The following is a 16,994-nucleotide window of genomic DNA, read 5'->3' as shown; positions in this document are numbered from 1 at the left end:
AGTGAACCTTCACGATAACAAATGTCCGGCTACATCGAGACGCCTTTCATAATCGCCGCATGCGCACAAAAACTGGGCACTGACAGTAGCCGTTTAGATTTATGGCGTGAGGATAGCGATCATGGGACATTAGTACCGAGTATTGTGCGCTGCATGCGGCCATACAGCCCCTGGGTACTACAGTAGCCAGCGCGGCTTTGTCTACATCGCTGGACTTGCAATTATTGTTCTGACTGCAATAAACATGTCGACAGGTTGTGAAGAATACGAATGGCTAGTTTAACAGTTAACGCAACAGGTCGTAGTTACTTCGTAGAAGAATATTGTTAAATCAGCTACCGGTAATGAAGCGTGTAAGTTATTTTGTTGTCGTTTGAGATGGAATGGACAAGTGCAAGAAATTTTGCTGGAAATCTGTAACGAAACTAGTAAGTTAGACAGGGCTTTGTGAAGCTTTCTATTAAAAAGTCGAGTAATTGCCTAGAAGGCATTTACCTAAATCTGCATTTAATTTTATTCACGAGACTATCATATTTACCGTCTATCTAGGTAGGTAGGTACTTATTATTTATCAGTGAGCCAAAATTTACACATTTTAATGTCATTTACTTTATCAGGCAGCACCATAAATATTTGTTTTGTAACTTTTAGTTTTAGAGTAGCTTATCCTACTTAAGAAACTTTCATCTGACTATATGTACCTAGTTAATAAGTAATTGAAAATTACGGAGTAGTGTATATAAATACATAGTGACCAATAGATGGTCAATTTATAAGATGTGGTTAGTAAATCGTATACCATATTCTTAATATTAATTGCAGATTAATTTCATTTCACTAGGTAACCTCCCCATAGGTCCCTAATGGATTTAGAAAGAAACAAAACATAACAATCGGTTCACAGGGAAAAGAAAAAGGAAATGCATTTAGTTCTGTAACAAAGCGGCCATATTAAAACAAAAGCAAAGCCGAAAGATTTAACAAACTGGCATATTTTAACAACGTGTAATTAAAGGTCGGATATGCATAAATCATCCGTCTGCGAACCGCCGACCGAAATATAGAAAAAATCAAAAACATTAACCAGTCTCCGAGAGTTGGAGAAATAATATTAAGAAAAAGGTACAACTTAGCTATTAAGTTTTGGACATTTCTGTTACTAAGTTGCGGCTGTCTGGATCGCCCAGGCTTCCGAGAAATGCCCTGAGAAAGACGACATTTGATTGTTTCCATGTCTATTTTTGGTGGATTTTAAATTAGCAACTTTGTGGGATTTTGTAAAATTATAGAGCCACCTTTAAAATGCTAATTAGAAATTTAAAAAACGATAGTTTTTTGTAAAAAATTGAAAAATCTATTTACAAAATCTACTTCTAGGAACTGTAGAGTGATTTGATACTAAAACTACTTGACTGACCCAGACAGGCTAGGTGATGAGATAGGGAAAAAGCTCCTGAAGAAAAAAGGTCTTTCATTAATCATGTAAAATCGCACCATATATTATAGTAAATCAATAAGCGGAAATTCTACCACTGTTCACAAATATCAATATGAATCTATAATACACATTGTGTTAAAGTGAAACGAAAAAATATACCATCAAAATAATTAAGCTCACCATTAATCAATGTGATGACAACAAACATTATCGATACATACAAAAGGTCACCTCATATGGCACCTTTACATATACCCGGTCTGTTTCTTAAGTTGTTGTTCGCAGGGCTGATGGGCGGTGGTGGGGGTTGTCGGAGGCTGAGCCGGGGAGCGCCGGCGCAGCCGCGGGCGCGCCCGGGGGAGGCGCGGGGCGAGGTGACAACCGCTCGTTACGTCTATCCGAAGCCAGTTATTAAAAACGTCTCGGCGCGAGCGGTGCGCCGCCCTGTAATTATCCACTCGAAGGCTCTACGTTGTCGCCGTTGTCACCGGAAATGCAGTACGTGGAACCGCCCGCGCAACAGGTCCGCCCGCCCTCATTTACTTTACAGCTATTTGAGCGTATTTAGATGATTGTGATATTTAATTTGTGGTCGCAAAGTTTTAAAATGGGAATGTAGAGTCACGAAAATCGGTTGCGGTGTCATAGTTCAATCTTGAAATGTGTCTGTTACCTGTTTTTAAACAATTTGTATGACATTGTGAATAACTGAAAATGTATTAATTGTTGTGGTAGTTGGAAAAATGTTGTGTAAATAATAAATTATATTTAATAGGATGATTATTTATAGTTATGTTGTGTTACGATAGTGGGTATTAACCGAACATATGCTTGTTGCAGATGATGTCGATGATGGGAGCGTACGGGTTCTGCGGCGGGCGCGGGGAGGCGGTGTCGCCGGCGTCCGACCGCTCGTCCTGCAGCAGCACCTCGTCCGGGGCGTGGGGCGCCGCCTGGCCGCACCCCGCTGCCGCCTACTGGCCGCCCGCTGCCGCCGCCGCCGCCGAGGACGCGCGCGACCTGCAGCGCCGCTGCGCCAAGTGCCGCTGCCCCAACTGCCTCACCGAGGCCGCCGGCTTCGGACCCAACTACGGCAAGGACGGGGCCAAGCGCGAGCACGTGTGCCACGTGCCCGGCTGCGGCAAGGTGTACGGCAAGACCTCGCACCTGAAGGCGCACCTGCGCTGGCACACCGGCGAGCGCCCCTTCGTCTGCAACTGGCTGTTCTGCGGCAAGCGCTTCACGCGCAGCGACGAGCTGCAGCGCCACCTGCGCACGCACACGGGCGAAAAGCGGTTCGCGTGCCAGCTCTGCACCAAGAGGTTTATGCGCTCCGACCATCTCGCCAAGCACGTCAAGACCCACGCCAACCCTACGAAGAAGACGAAGAAATCCAAGGATGAAGACAAGGACGAAGTTGTGAGCCCTGCTCCCGAGAAGCCGAACAGAAGTCCTGCGCCGGCGCAGGCGCCGCAGCAGGAGACTCCAGTGGCTGTGAGTCAGGTCGGCAGCACGAACTACGGCACCGTGCCCGCGCCGGCGCCGGCCTCTAAGGACTTCTCGTTGAACTATGGCGCGATGGCTCCGAGCATGATGCCCGGGGCGCCGGCGGGCTACAACCCCGGGGCCAGCGTGCTGGGGGCCGGGTGGACTGACCCACGGCAGGAGCTGTACCCGCACCAGGAGCTGTACCCCCGACAGGAACTATACCGACAGGAGCTGTACCCCCGGCAGGAACTATACCCCCGGCCGGCCCGGGATCCCCGCTACTACCAGCAGTACCCCCAGTTCAGCCCCTATCAGTGCGCCACTAAGGAGAATTACGCAGTTTTTCAGGGACACTACAACATACCGCCCGTAGCTCTAGGTCAGTAATTTACAATTTGTGTTTAGTAAAAGTGATCCCAGAGTGTAAGTCGTTAGCAAATGTGCATTTATTGTTTCGTTACCAGCTCAATAACAAATTATAACCACATAAGTTTTGTAAATACACGATTGTCGTACCTAATTTTTGCTTTAGAGTGAAATGTGCCTTTTTGTAAATTTATGTGATGTTAGCTTAGTAAGTTTATTATGAAAATAAAGTTAAACTAAAACTAAACGTATGTGTTTACATTTCCCAAGAGAATACAGTTGGATTTAATAGTTTTAAAATATCAACAGGTAGGTTCTAGGTATAAATCGCTATTAATAAATCCTTGAAGTCATGTATACCTCTCAATGAGTTTAAAATTGATCTAAAGAAAATTCAGTAAGTATTGTAACAAAATATTGGTATTCATTGATCTTGATTTATTGTCTACTTAATTAACAACTTCAAATGTTCAATAATTAAATTTGAACTAAACACTCCTGGATAAGAATTATTCTACAGGGAACAAATAAGTAAAATATAATCAGTATTTAGGTGTGGGAAAATCTTAGACAGATGCCAGTTAGTATATGTATAAGACTGCCAAGGGTAATAAGATATTGGTATGCCAGTCCATGATATTATTATGTGTTTTAAACATCAACATAACATGCTATAGGCGTTGGAAGCATTTGGTAGGTGAGAAATCAGAGGTGGATCATAAACGTAAGTATAGTCAAGTCGGTGAAATAACCAGTCCAGCTCTAGTGTTTACATATAACTGCCTAGCTAAGGAGAAGATTGTAAGTGCGTACAACAGCCTCATTTCATATCAGTGCCTTAAAAATGCCAAGTTTTATTTTTAAATAGACACACCTATTTAAAAATTTAATATTAAAAGTCATGGTTACAAAAAGTGTTTAGTTAAATAACCATTAGAGTTTGAAAAACATCAAAACTTTGAAGACAACTGTTACATCAGTGATGTGATCACACAAATTCCCCAGTCAACAATAATTAATGTGCTACGCCGCTGCTACGAAATGCTACGAGTTTCGTAGCGTTATGTTAATGAATATTTCGTAGCTCGCAGTTTAATTTCGGAAAAAGAGTTTTTCATAATTAATTAAACATTCTAAGTATAAATTTTATATAAGTAATACCTCTATAATATTCCCTTGACCTTTATAAGTATTGGTTGAATGTAAAAGTAGTTAGGCAATTTAGAACGGGTATTTATGTTTAGGAAAGTTATTTTTGTGACCTGCGAACTTAAAAAGTTGAGAAACAATGTTAACGTAATTTTTTGGTTAGTATTATAATTTGAATGTTACACTTCATTTAACTATCGTAATAATCTCATGATCTGTTACCTCAAAAAAGGAACAAGATAATTTTATACAGTTTTTATGTAAGCATATAACATAAATGTATCGCTGTATATGATATTTGAGATGATTTGATAAAATGAAATAACATGAAAGTTCTTAGTTTGTACAAAGTAGGTATGTTATTATAAAGAATGTAGAGATAGTTTATTTTGTAGAGTTGTTTTAGGAACAGTTCGGCTGCTCGACACTAGATGTCGCTGGCGGTCGCGGCGCGGCGGAGGTAATTGCAGGCGGCTATTATCTGGGCGGCGCCGGCTCGCATGGCGGCGGTGCGAGCGGGATGCACTCGATAATACGTAAAACAAAACGAGGGAGTAATAATGGTAAAAAACGAGCAGCACGCAAATTATAGTGAGAAATGAGTACGGTAGCGGTGGGGGCCGAGTGGTGCGGTGGGGATCGCGGCAGTCGCGGCCGAAGACCGCCCGCGCCACCCGCGCCCACTCCGAGCGCCCGCGAGTGTGTGGACATGCGCCGGCGCCAGCCATGAGCGGCAAGGGAACCTCTCCGGACCTGCTCATGAATGTGAGTCGCTCGCAGCACCACACACACCACACTCACACGCATGCGCCTAGTGCTCCTCTACAACGGCTTTCATTAGTAGTTTCATTGATGGTGATCGTGTTTACTTTAATAGAATAGGTCTGTTAATGCTAATATAGTGTTCCACACCGCCGCTAGAGCGACGCCGCCGGACGATAAACAACACCAAATCACTAGCATGACTCAGCCATGACAACATTAGATTTAAACAGGCTGCTTCACGGTTCGGAGATCCTAATTTAAATACAACAAACCACAAATGAAACTGGCAACTTCATAAAACGCTTTGTTAGGCCGGGACCGGCGGGCCCTCGAGAATTGTCGATTTAGCACGCACCATAAGCGGCATATTACCCCAGATTGAGTCTGGGCCCCTGAGGACCGGGGCCCTGCGACCAGCCTCCTATTACTATTCATAGCGGCACCCTCGTACATCTTACCCACTGGACCCCAACTCGAGGTCAAAGACTGAAAAAGTCGCGTCTAGTGTGTGGGAAAACAAATTACGGTTATGGCCCCATTGTCTCGATATCTATGCCTTTGAATAATTCACTCGCCGCGCGTTCGTATTCGAGACTTTTTGCTAAATAATGTATGTGAACGATTGTTGGAAAGTGTCTTTTGTACAAGGGCTTGTAATGGTAGTAATAAATACTAATGTACCTATAGGAAAAATGCCATTGTAACTAACTATATCTACAAAGGACAATCTACTTATTTGTAACTGCTGATATTCCACTTATCAACTTATATCCTTTTTACAACGCGGTAACGCCATTAAAAATGAATGCGACATAAACTATATCGATTTTGTTACAACAAAACAAATTTATATTGCAATATCAGTCAGGTAAACGTTATTGTTATACCCAAAACAACACAGTCATTAAGTTCGTTCCGAGCATTACTAACACTTCTTAAAAAGTATCAAAATGGTAATTCAATTAAGAAACTCAAATAAATAAAGGTCCCGCCACTTGCGGGGAGCGGATCGAATCCTTAATGACACATGTAGAGGCTTCGTCCATTTTCTACCCAATTTCCTTTTCATATTAGTTTAATCTAAAAGCAGGACTACTGGCGCCAAAAATTATGTTCCGACGAGCGTGTCGGGCGGCCTAATCTGTTTAGCGTGGCCTTAGACGCCGGTCTTTGTGTGGGGAAAAAGGAAGAAATTTATGCGTTCGGCGTCGTGTGAGCGTTTTTTGTACGAATGTAATTAATAATTCGGCGGCAAAACTAACAGTGTTTTCTTTGGCCGTCGGGCTGCGGCGATGATTGATGCGGAGGCTCTATTAGTGGTCCTGCGGGAACAAAGCCTAATGCACACCATTACTTCACTCGTGTTCTAGTTTTGAGCGGTGCTCATTATTGTGAGTTTCGGCTTTGTTTGAACTTTTGTGTTCGTAATTATTTAAATTTATTTTTATAATGTACATAAGAAGGTCCTTATTAAGTTTACTTAGAGCTTTACCCCCTTATTCATAGAGAAGTTACAGAACGTTTTAACTAATAAACTGTTTTGTCCCTCTCCGACAAAGTACAATTTGTTCTTTGACAGAGAGGGACAAAACAGTTTATTAGTTAAAACGTATTGTAACTTTTCTATGAATAAGGGGTAGTCTATAAAAGTACCATTAGGTATTTAGGTGTACCTACCTAATAATTGTAAGTGCAAAGGATATAATTTATATACCTACTTATTTCATTTTCATATATTATTAGTTACTTACTGTGAATATAATAATATATGTCTCTTCCAAAGAAGGCCTCAACACACCGTCCTCGGCGTTCCTCAAAGGTTATCGTCTAAATATTTAATACTTATAGAGATGAGAGAAAAGCAGTTTTTTTTCTTATTTTATATGAAATATTAAAAAATATCTATCTACTACTTAAATTAGAATAGGTTCTTAACAGCACATGTAGGTGGAAGAGTACTTAAAAATCTTTTAGAAATGTTTATACTTGCATGGCAGGTATAACTCAATTGAAACTATGTATTTTTTATACAATAAAAATGTTTTATAAAAATAAAAGCAATGGTAATGGAGGTGTAAATGACTCAAGTGTGCATTTTGATCAATTTTCAAAATTTGAAGTTGATTAACGACCATGAACAAAAGTTGTTTAAAATCTGAATCTGAATATACCCAATAGCTGTTACATGTATTGAAAAAATATATAAATTCAGGTCACCTTAGTAAATATAAGCTAATACCTTACTATTATATTTCACATTCTTAAATAAATTAGAGCTAAACATCATGTTATTAACTTCACAATAGCCAAACAAAACAGTACACGAACAAGTTGACGTGCGTGGGCGCAGCGAAATAAGCATAAGAATAGTTGGAAATTTTCATAAATATCGTGGAAGCTGCAGTGACTCGGGGATACATACACACGCGTTGGCGGCGTGGGCCGGCCGCCCGGGTGGCTCGTACTATGCCCACCGAAGGATATCAGCTCTTTAGAGAAATAGCTGCGAATGCAAAGATCCGAAGCTGTAACAGTGGAAACAAGTGGACGGCATATAATTTGCTTGTTGGACGAGAATGTGGTACCGTTGGGCGCGAGCGACTCCGCGGCCGCAGCCGTGCGGCAACGTTTTAATTGACCACGCGATGTGCCCGCGCCGCCGCCGCCGCCGCCGCGGTCCCAACTCCCAGCGACCAACACTTTTTCTCCTCTCCTGAAATTGCTCTAAAGTGCTTAATGAGCGATGCGTGCAATCGCCGTTTCCCCGTATGAGAGGTTGCTCTTATTTTACATAAATAGTTTTAGCTCTGCGAACTAATACCGATTCTCGGTACTGTAATTGCGGCTGTGACAGGCTTCCGTCGCCGTCCGGCGGCCGACGGTTAAAAACCGGGCCTCAGGCTTCTTTCTAGCAGCCAAATTATAGTTATTTCGTATTAATAGCGCACACATCTACGCAGTGCGTGCGCGCGCCGCTGCGGGCCTCATTGACATTTCCAACACTTGGCAGAATAAACACTCGTGTCAGTTATTTTGTCTTAATTCGTGATAATAGTGGAGTGCGGTCACAGCTGGTACGGCACTAAACTTGTTTAAACACCTGATGATAATTATTATGTTTTCGGTGAAAACTGAAAACTTGATCACGCACGCATGTATATCGTTAATCTGTAAATTGACAGTCCCAATATTATAATAATACAATTACACTGCCGGGCAATAAAAAAGTTCCACTCACAAAATGTCGACAACAAACGACCCCATATTTTTCAAAGATTTAATTGAAAATTGGATCAAAATGTTACCGATTTTGGTTGGTAATACCCTGATGCTCTGTTAAATGTACATCAATGTTGCAGAAGACGGCATTAGCTAGCTTTTTCCGTTTAGAAGTAATTTTGTGCTTTTCTCTGTGGAACCTTTTCATTGCCCGTGAGTGTATTTGTATAATCGATATGCTGGTCATAGTGACACCATATCGCAAAACACTTTGTAAGAAATACTGTGAATGAAAGTGGGGATACTAGCACCATTAAGTGGTATAGTTAAGAAATTAATTTAATACGAATTACAAAAAACTGGCGTGGTCCGTGTAAACTTATTACGATAATTAATTAATGGCCACATATTGCCAGCGCAACGTGCCGTAGTATATTTGTTACCATAAAATAATAACGCATCTGCAAGAATATGAACCACCCTACAGAGGTACTTAGGGAGTAAATATTAATTTATTGGATAAAAACATAACATTATAACATTTTGTTATGTATACCTGTATTTAAAATCAGTTAGTTTCATAAAAATGATTTTACAAACAATCGCCATTGCAAAAGTGTACCTACCTAAATACGTTTGCAACTCGCAATTGTTAGTAAATATTTCATTGTAATCGGTTTACCGGTGGATAATGACAGGCAGCGCGCAAGTAGATTGTGACTAATGAACGAGAGAGCCGCGGAATTAGGCGATCCCTCCTCATTACCTCGCTGTGTTCTCTTTCAGAATCGGACCTTGTTGCTATTGAAACTGTTTTGAATTACTCCGAATTCAGTATTTTGGTCAACTACTAGGTACCTATAGCAATTAAGTAACTGTTAAGTTAGGTAACTATGTTACATAGTCATATATATCATCATGTTGTGTTATTTTGAAATTCCTAAAATGACCTATCTAAAGTTTCAGTAGCTGTCCATACTGACATCAATATTCCGCATTGGTTACAGTAGCGTCTATAGTAGAGCAGTGATGATAAACAATGCGTGCGTATCGCTGGAGCCTGCGCGTGCGCAAGTTCGAGGAGCAAAATCAAAATGGCTGGAGCCGCGGCCCAAAGCTCGGAACCAGTCCAGCAATTACAACAATGGCGGCCGTTCGCAAACCAATTAATTTACTCATTAAATCCGAGATCGTAATACCAGATAGTTAATATTATATTTTTGAAATACGCATCTTCGTTTCACTAAATTAAATGATATGGGTGTATCGACTGTAAATCTCGAAATCGATTAATTTTATTTTTATCGTGGGACTAGAAGTTAAAGGAATCAACTTAAGTTAAACACATATTAATAGCTCTATCAATAACCTTTCTTTTATCTGACATTGTATGGGAGTACAAAGTGATAAATAAAACGTTGGGGCCGGCTGGGCATTTACAAAACAAAGATTGTCGAGAGATAGTTGACCAATTGCGGCTCGCGGCCGGCCATTGGCGAGCCGCGCCCGCGCCGCGACACTGCATCAATTAAACGACTTAGCAGCAGGTTCAAGATGTCCGCCAGGGAACTGGGATTCAGAATGTAACACAATACATTTATGTACTTATAAGCGCGCACATACTTATTTGAAGGAGAAACAGAGGTCTACAATACTCTGCATTCCAATTCTAAACCTTTCCAGTTTGCATATTCGTACTTAATATTAGGCAACTTATTATCGAATAGCACACGTACCTACTAAATAGGTGGGACGTTGGCAATGCTCAGTCAGTGAGAAGCTGACATTTATGACGGGAACGCCGCGAGATCGTGCCGACGCGCCGACGTATCGGCCGAGAGGTTAAATTGTTGCCGCTTATCGACCTATCTCCTACGGTTTAAGAAATAATAACCCCGGGGCTGTGGGGACTTCTCGTGGCTGCGCCTTTATAGCTGTGGAAAGGCTTCCTTATTCGGACACAAATATTTCTTGCAAAATAAGTATTTAATAAGTAGGTATTTTTTTGACGAATTTGCATAAATCTAATGTTTTTTTAGATTTTGGTATTGGTATTAGTACTTTAAATAGTGCCAAAGGTAGTTTTGCACTACTGCTGAAAGGGAACAACGTTGCGAGAACGTAACCATTTGCTACACGGTCTAATATGGTGATATCTTTTAATTTCACTTTTCAATCACTGTTCAAACCCTCTGAAAACTTTTCAGTGAAACCGGGTAAAGCAAAGTCCACCCCAACAGTCTTTTTATAACAAAAATAAGTATAAAAGTTGTAACAAACCAGAATGAAAGTTACCGGAAATGGAAGCAGATAAATCTGCTCCCCGAGTGCGTCGCTTCCGGTACAAGCAGTTTTGTCGTTTTTTTATCGAATGTCGCGAATCTGCGCCCGAGCAAGACGAATGGTGTTATTTCCATAAAAATGCCGTTCGCTTTTTGCCATAAGTCCTTCCGCAGCACGTGCCGCCGGCTGACGCATCCGTCCCGTCATGCTAATAATAATCTCAGTACTTTACTTACGTATGTTTTCATGATTTCGTTTGTAATTTATTATGGCACTAAGAATAAAACTTATTTACCAACGTTAAAGTCCTAGAATTCCTACGTGCTCTACTTTTACGATGGTCGGTAAGACTGTTATTGTTGTTATAATATTATGTATGAACATAGCAACATAGCTCCAACAACTAAGCCATCCTTGAATGATAACTTCCCCAAAATCGTACCGGCAATACAAACATTTTCCTCTAACAAATCACATTGCACAGTGTGATGTGAGATGCGATCAACTCATTTGGCCTGACACGGCGACATGACAGTAATATGCGCAATCTGCGTCGATCTACTTCAATCCGGAGGGCCACTCTATATGACGAAAAACGAAGTTTCGGACCGCTGCTGCGCGAGGCACGACTCTATCTCGTTGTAGTAAACGTGCCGATTGCACGACAGCTCTCGTTTGTTCCCTTTTCGTCAGTATAGAGTGACCCCCTGCGCCCACCTGCGCGCGCGCCGCCATGCGAAACCACTACACTAACATGGTGAACAAAGTAGCAACAATTGTTATACGTTTGATGTAACTTTCAAACAGTGTTTGTTCTACAATAGTCCTAAGTAGAAAATCAGGGCGGTAGATGAGACGTTGTATGTTCCCTCCTGAACTAGTTAAGTACCAGACAATATTTATAAAACCGTGTAAGAATACTGTAGATAGAATCGATTTTGATGTGACTTTCAGCAAGGTTTACTCCGATATATAGAAATGTGTAATATATAAAGCATAATGTATAAATCAACTGCGAAGTTACAAACATGTATTCCCTAACCTATGTACCTACATTATTTTAATACCTAACAAATGCAAAATAGTTTACAGAATGTCATTAACCAACTGGCATCACTGGTATAAAATGAGAATATTACTCATGTTTCCTCACCCCTACGAAGTGAAGGCACAACACTTGATTTTTCTGACTCATTTAACATCAGTTAATGTATCCTGGGTCACACTCTCCCTCTATGAATAAATTTTGCCAACTCTTGCCATTTCCACATTTTCTCTACGTTTGTATTTGTCATAAACCTAGCCTAGAGTTACACTTACACATTGGCAGAAACAATAAACTGGTAGGATCGGTATTGTATTGTAGTATGTGCCGACCCCGGTCGGGGGCGGGGGCGGGCGCGGGGCGCGGGGGGCGATGGTCGCGCGCGCCTCAAGCACCACGATTATAATTTCGAGCGCCGATCAACAACAAAATGAAGGCCCATAAATTTATTAGACATAGTGTCGGCCAAACCGCCCCGGGCTCGCATTATATAAAATATGTCAAGAATTAAGCATTATCACAGCAAGAATATTTTACGCGGATAAAAATGTTATCTCGGGCGACCCGTGAACTATGGCGAAGTCGGTCGAATTTGAATAAATCGTGACTCACACGCCGTTCCGAGATAAAAGCGGAACTGAAAATTAGCATGATTAGGTAGAATAAACTTTATAAGCCATTAAATTATTTACGCATAAGGTTTATTACGTTTTCGTGTTGGTTAAATATTACATTGTACTAGGTACATCTCGGTATTAATGTTTCATGTAGTACTCGTACGTTGTGTGCTATCTGCACTTTACGGCTAAGTATTGTTATAAATTATTCATGTGAGAACATATTTTTATTTCTACATTATTATAAAATTCTAGGCACTTTTTAATGGCACCAGCTGACGCCGCGGCCTGATGCGGGCAGGCGCACGGAGTCAGAGATTGATGGCTCGTCGCGGCACGTCACCAGCAGATCGATCGCGCCAATTTCGCAGATACGAGCTTCTGATCCTAAACAGAGATATCGCGGCCGCGAGGACGACCAAAGACTACGTTATAAAATGTAAATTTATAGCGCGATATTTTACATGAAATTCAAATTAACCGCTATATATTGCTGGCCTTACATTACGTCACGTAATTATACCTTGCCCAATCATTATAATTTTCTTATAATCGCGCCCATAAGGACGTGCGAATAAATAATTTAAAATGAAATTCTAGTTGATTTATGGGCTTTACTTTCGATAGGTTTCTTCGCACTGTTGATTGTTTAAAACAAGTGCGGACGAGTCATATCTATTTTAATAGCTTTGTCTTCAGATAAAATAAGTAAACAAGAGTTCTACTTAAGTATAATGTAGGTTTAGGAGAAGTTTCTAATAATAGTTACAAAGCAATTAGAGAATAAACATCTGCAGTGGAACTCCTCTCCTCACGCTCCTAATTATTGGTGATTCATCTAACGAAACACAGAAACTAATTATAGGCTTTAACTCCAGATATCTTACCTGTTTTCGTGTTTTTAATTACACACAAAAATATTTGATGATTTATTGTAAACCTGCGTAGATGATTTATGAAATATCTAAAATCATTATAATATAATAAACTTCATTTCTTAAATGATATCGGAATATTTCTATCACACAGTCCCATGTGAATCACGCTAAGTTAAGTAGGTCATATGTGTTTAATATTAGATTCCCAAAACTTGTAATTACAAGTTATTAAGTAGGACAGTGGCATGCGTTAAAACGGACACCTTTCTATTGGTTTTAATTACTGGAAGCCACCCCATTTTATAATGTACTGCGGTTTATTTAATCGCCCACTAACTATTCCTTCCATGTTATTATAGTGCGTATATAAATTTTAGCTCAGAATAAGATATATGAGAACGTCCCATTTGGAAAAGCGGCGACTTAATTATAAGGCGTTTGTATGGTGTTTGTAAATTTTTCATCAAATAACACCTAAAATAAGCTTCACTGTTCGTTTGAGACTCGTGTCTGTACCTAGGTAGGTAATTAAGTGAAATTATTTCTGTACATTTGTAAGCAGGAAAATTATTGTGTGTGGAAATTTTTAATTCACAGTTTTATTTATATTACACGTGTAGGTGTTGTCAGTTATTTAGCGAAGCGATGTTTTATTTGATGAGATATATTGTGGATATTTATGTAAACAAATTCTGGGTTATGGATGGCATACTGTGGCGTGCTTTGGGAGAGGCGTACATCCAGCAATGGACGGATAGGCTGAAGAAGAAGAAATAAAGGCAAGACAAGACAGAAAGAGCCCCTTATCCAAACGGAGAGTAGTTTGTAACAATTGACGTTAATCAGAAAAAAATATATTTATACGATGAATAAAAACATTTGACATTTACTAAATTCACATGATTTTTACAAATACAGTTGGTATATTCGTATAACATAAATCCTTGGGGTGCTTGGCAGATTAGGCAGCAAATACACTTTTTCCCAATTTCTAGAGACTCGTTCACATTGGAAGTGTTTTTAGGGCGCAGACAGATTGAATCCATTCATCTCGCAGCCACTGAGTCCTTGCTCCTGACTTAATGTGACTTTTATTGCATTTCACTCCCAACACCTTGTGTCCCTCTGTGGAAACGAAGTGTTCATGAAAAGCCACTGTGGTAGAAGTGAACATAATTAAAAAGTATATTGGCACAGAACTGGGCTGTGTGGATTCAATAGGGGAAGCCTTTGCCCAACTGTGGGAATCCAAAGAGGCTAGGTGAATAGTTTGTATTGTATTTGGTTATGGAGTACGTATTTGTAAGTGCTAAATTACCTAAAGCGATATAAACCGCCTACAATTCCAGAGTTGTGAAACCTGTAGAGTTCTATAAAATGCTTTAATAGCACGTTTCTACTGTTCATTGTGATGGTGTTCAGCGTCTTTATAGTTTCCACGAAGCTCACAAGTGATAGTGTTTTATGTATGAACTTGGAATTGTAACTTATACTTAGGTACTTCAAATTGTGCTTGTTACCACACATACATAGGTATGTAGGTACCTACTGCATTACATAATAATGGAGTATAATAACAAAAAAAACTATATTCTAATTATAGTGCGAAATTCTCTCAATTTCTTGTTAAAACTATATCATTTATTAATATTATCACCGTGAACAACGAACACTGACAGTGGCAATAATTTTTTAGGTTCTACCTTTTAAACTTTGTTCAAGACCCGAAACACAGGACAGGAACTTTGACTCATTCGCACGATCGCCTTTGAACTGTAGCACAAAACAAACAATGGCGGTATCCCCTATATCCAGCGCTAAACGCGAGCAAATCAGCCATATGCTGTGACAGGCGTAATGTGCCAGCGGCTTGGGAATGACCGCCACCATTCATCATATCGCCCACGAAACAAAACACTACACAAATAACCCCACAGTACCGCTTCGACAAACAAGACTCATTCTTACCACGATAGAGTTAAAACCCATTGACAACGACACACGCAAAACGGTTGGGACCTTTTTTGTTTTAAAAGAACTCGTGTTCCATTTTTTGAACAAATAAGTGAAATGCAACATTTTCGGCAGAGGGTTCTCTTGCGGTCGTCATGATGGACGAATAATATTCGTTTTCCGGTACGAATTCGGTAATTGGTTTATTAAGGTTCCACTAAGACTAAGTAGTCCGGTGTGAAACGAATTTCACGCTTTATTGTCTAGTCATTTCCGATATTCGCTCTTTCTTTTTAAGGTGATGGGAGAGAGGATATAGAGAACATTATGGTAAAAAAACATAAAAGAACCTGAATTAGTACTTGTGGTTGTTGGGTTCGGAAAAGGTTGAGTTTGTTAAAAATCATGCTATCACCATCACGTCATATTTTTTCTTATTTATCACAGACAACCTGTAGGTATAGGCGCAGCTATACCGAAACAAGCACTCAGTAAATTGAATAAAAGTATCAAATGAGTATAACCGTCACTCCTTGTAGTTTGAAACCCCGGAGCGCGGGGGGCGGTGCGCGGGGCGCGGGCGGGGGCGTCGCGCTCCGTAGCTACGATGACGACGATGCGAATTAATTTCGCCACAATTACTCGCTCGCGTTACTAATTGAGACATCAAAGTCGCGCCGGCAGACCTCGATCCTCTTACATCAACTGCTATTTTGTTGTTGCCTCTTTTCAACACAGTTTATTCTTAGTCAGAGCTCGCTGTTCGTCGGCTACTGGCTACAGCTAGCTGACACCTCCTCCAGCAAAGATGTAATTGCTTTGAGTTTACTCAAAAGTCGTGCCAATTGCCAAGGTGCCAGTATAATTTACAATTCTAGTCATGTAGTGTACATCGGGGGCCCGCGGCGGTGCGCCGATCAGCCACAATATGGGGTCACCTGATAATGCCTGCGTAATTACGCGACCATTACCTGTAGGCAGCGTGCCTACTCAAACACCGCACTTCTAGTTATGCGATCAAATGTCTCGGACGTGACTCGCTGCAGTTTCAAGATCCTTATTATCTTGATTCGATATAAATTATCCGCAAGCGGCAGCGGGCGCTCTACTGGCCCTCAAGGGCACGGCGGCTAGCTCATTATATTCACAAACACGTGGACACGTATAAAACTCATATTTTATAATTAAATTTAAATATTATTGAGATGTAACTAGTCACATAGTAATAAAAACGATGACTCGAGTGCACCTTTGCGTTATTAAATTATTTTTCATACATTAGAATTCAACGCGCGAGTAAAACATTATTTTCATATCGTATGAATTACCTATTCAAAATAAAAAATATCTAGATTCCTGTACCTACCAGGTAATTTTATATTAGTAAGGTATGCGTTGAGTAAACGATACGGAACTCCAGTGGGTAGGTTGTCAGGCCCAAATGGTGTTTGACTTCGCTGCGCAGGATATTATATTCTAATCAATTTGCATCTCTATGACTTTATAATCATGGATTTTCTAATCTATTCAGCAGTCGTTGTCTAATCGACTGAACACTTACGTTAACTACATCTTAGTGCTCAATATCTTCAATCATCGCCAACTTGCTTACATTAATCAATATTATCAGTCTGTTGAGTAGATTGAAAGATGAACAGACAGATTATGAGTCAATCAGCGACTGGAGCCTACAATCAGGTATGAGGGAAACAGACAATGCGTGGTTGCACTGACAAGTTCAGCCGAATCTGAGGGAAATTATAGTGTTTTGTGGATGTTGTTAGGCCGTCAAT

General features: G+C 40.5%; 2 protein-coding genes across 3 annotated transcripts in view; both read left to right on the top strand.

Annotated features, from left to right (window-relative positions):
* The first annotated feature begins 1,741 nt into the window (after nucleotides 1-1,741).
* Nucleotides 1,742-3,491, top strand: LOC119693638 (transcription factor Sp8). The gene is made up of 2 exons (XM_038117528.2): nucleotides 1,742-1,961; nucleotides 2,279-3,491. Exons 1-2 carry the CDS (start codon nucleotides 1,932-1,934, stop codon nucleotides 3,311-3,313), a joined length of 1,065 nt encoding a protein of 354 aa, XP_037973456.2. The 5' UTR covers nucleotides 1,742-1,931; the 3' UTR covers nucleotides 3,314-3,491.
* A 1,582-nt stretch (nucleotides 3,492-5,073) lies between these two features.
* Nucleotides 5,074-16,994, top strand: part of LOC119693674 (transcription factor Sp9) — a 68,494-nt gene continuing 56,573 nt past the window's right edge. The window contains exon 1 of one of the 2 annotated variants that reach the window (XM_038117744.2): nucleotides 5,074-5,206. In XM_038117744.2, coding sequence (XP_037973672.1) covers nucleotides 5,168-5,206 — 39 coding nt within the window. In that variant the 5' untranslated portion in view covers nucleotides 5,074-5,167. The remainder of the gene's footprint in view (nucleotides 5,207-16,994) is intronic. The other variant, XM_038117747.2, reaches the window with a different exon arrangement.

This window comes from Plutella xylostella, chromosome 10 (assembly GCF_932276165.1).
Source record: "Plutella xylostella chromosome 10, ilPluXylo3.1, whole genome shotgun sequence".
In the NCBI taxonomy this organism is placed as follows: domain Eukaryota; kingdom Metazoa; phylum Arthropoda; class Insecta; order Lepidoptera; family Plutellidae; genus Plutella; species Plutella xylostella.
Note: the sequence above shows the minus strand (reverse complement) of the source record. Positions and strands in the feature narration are given on the sequence as shown.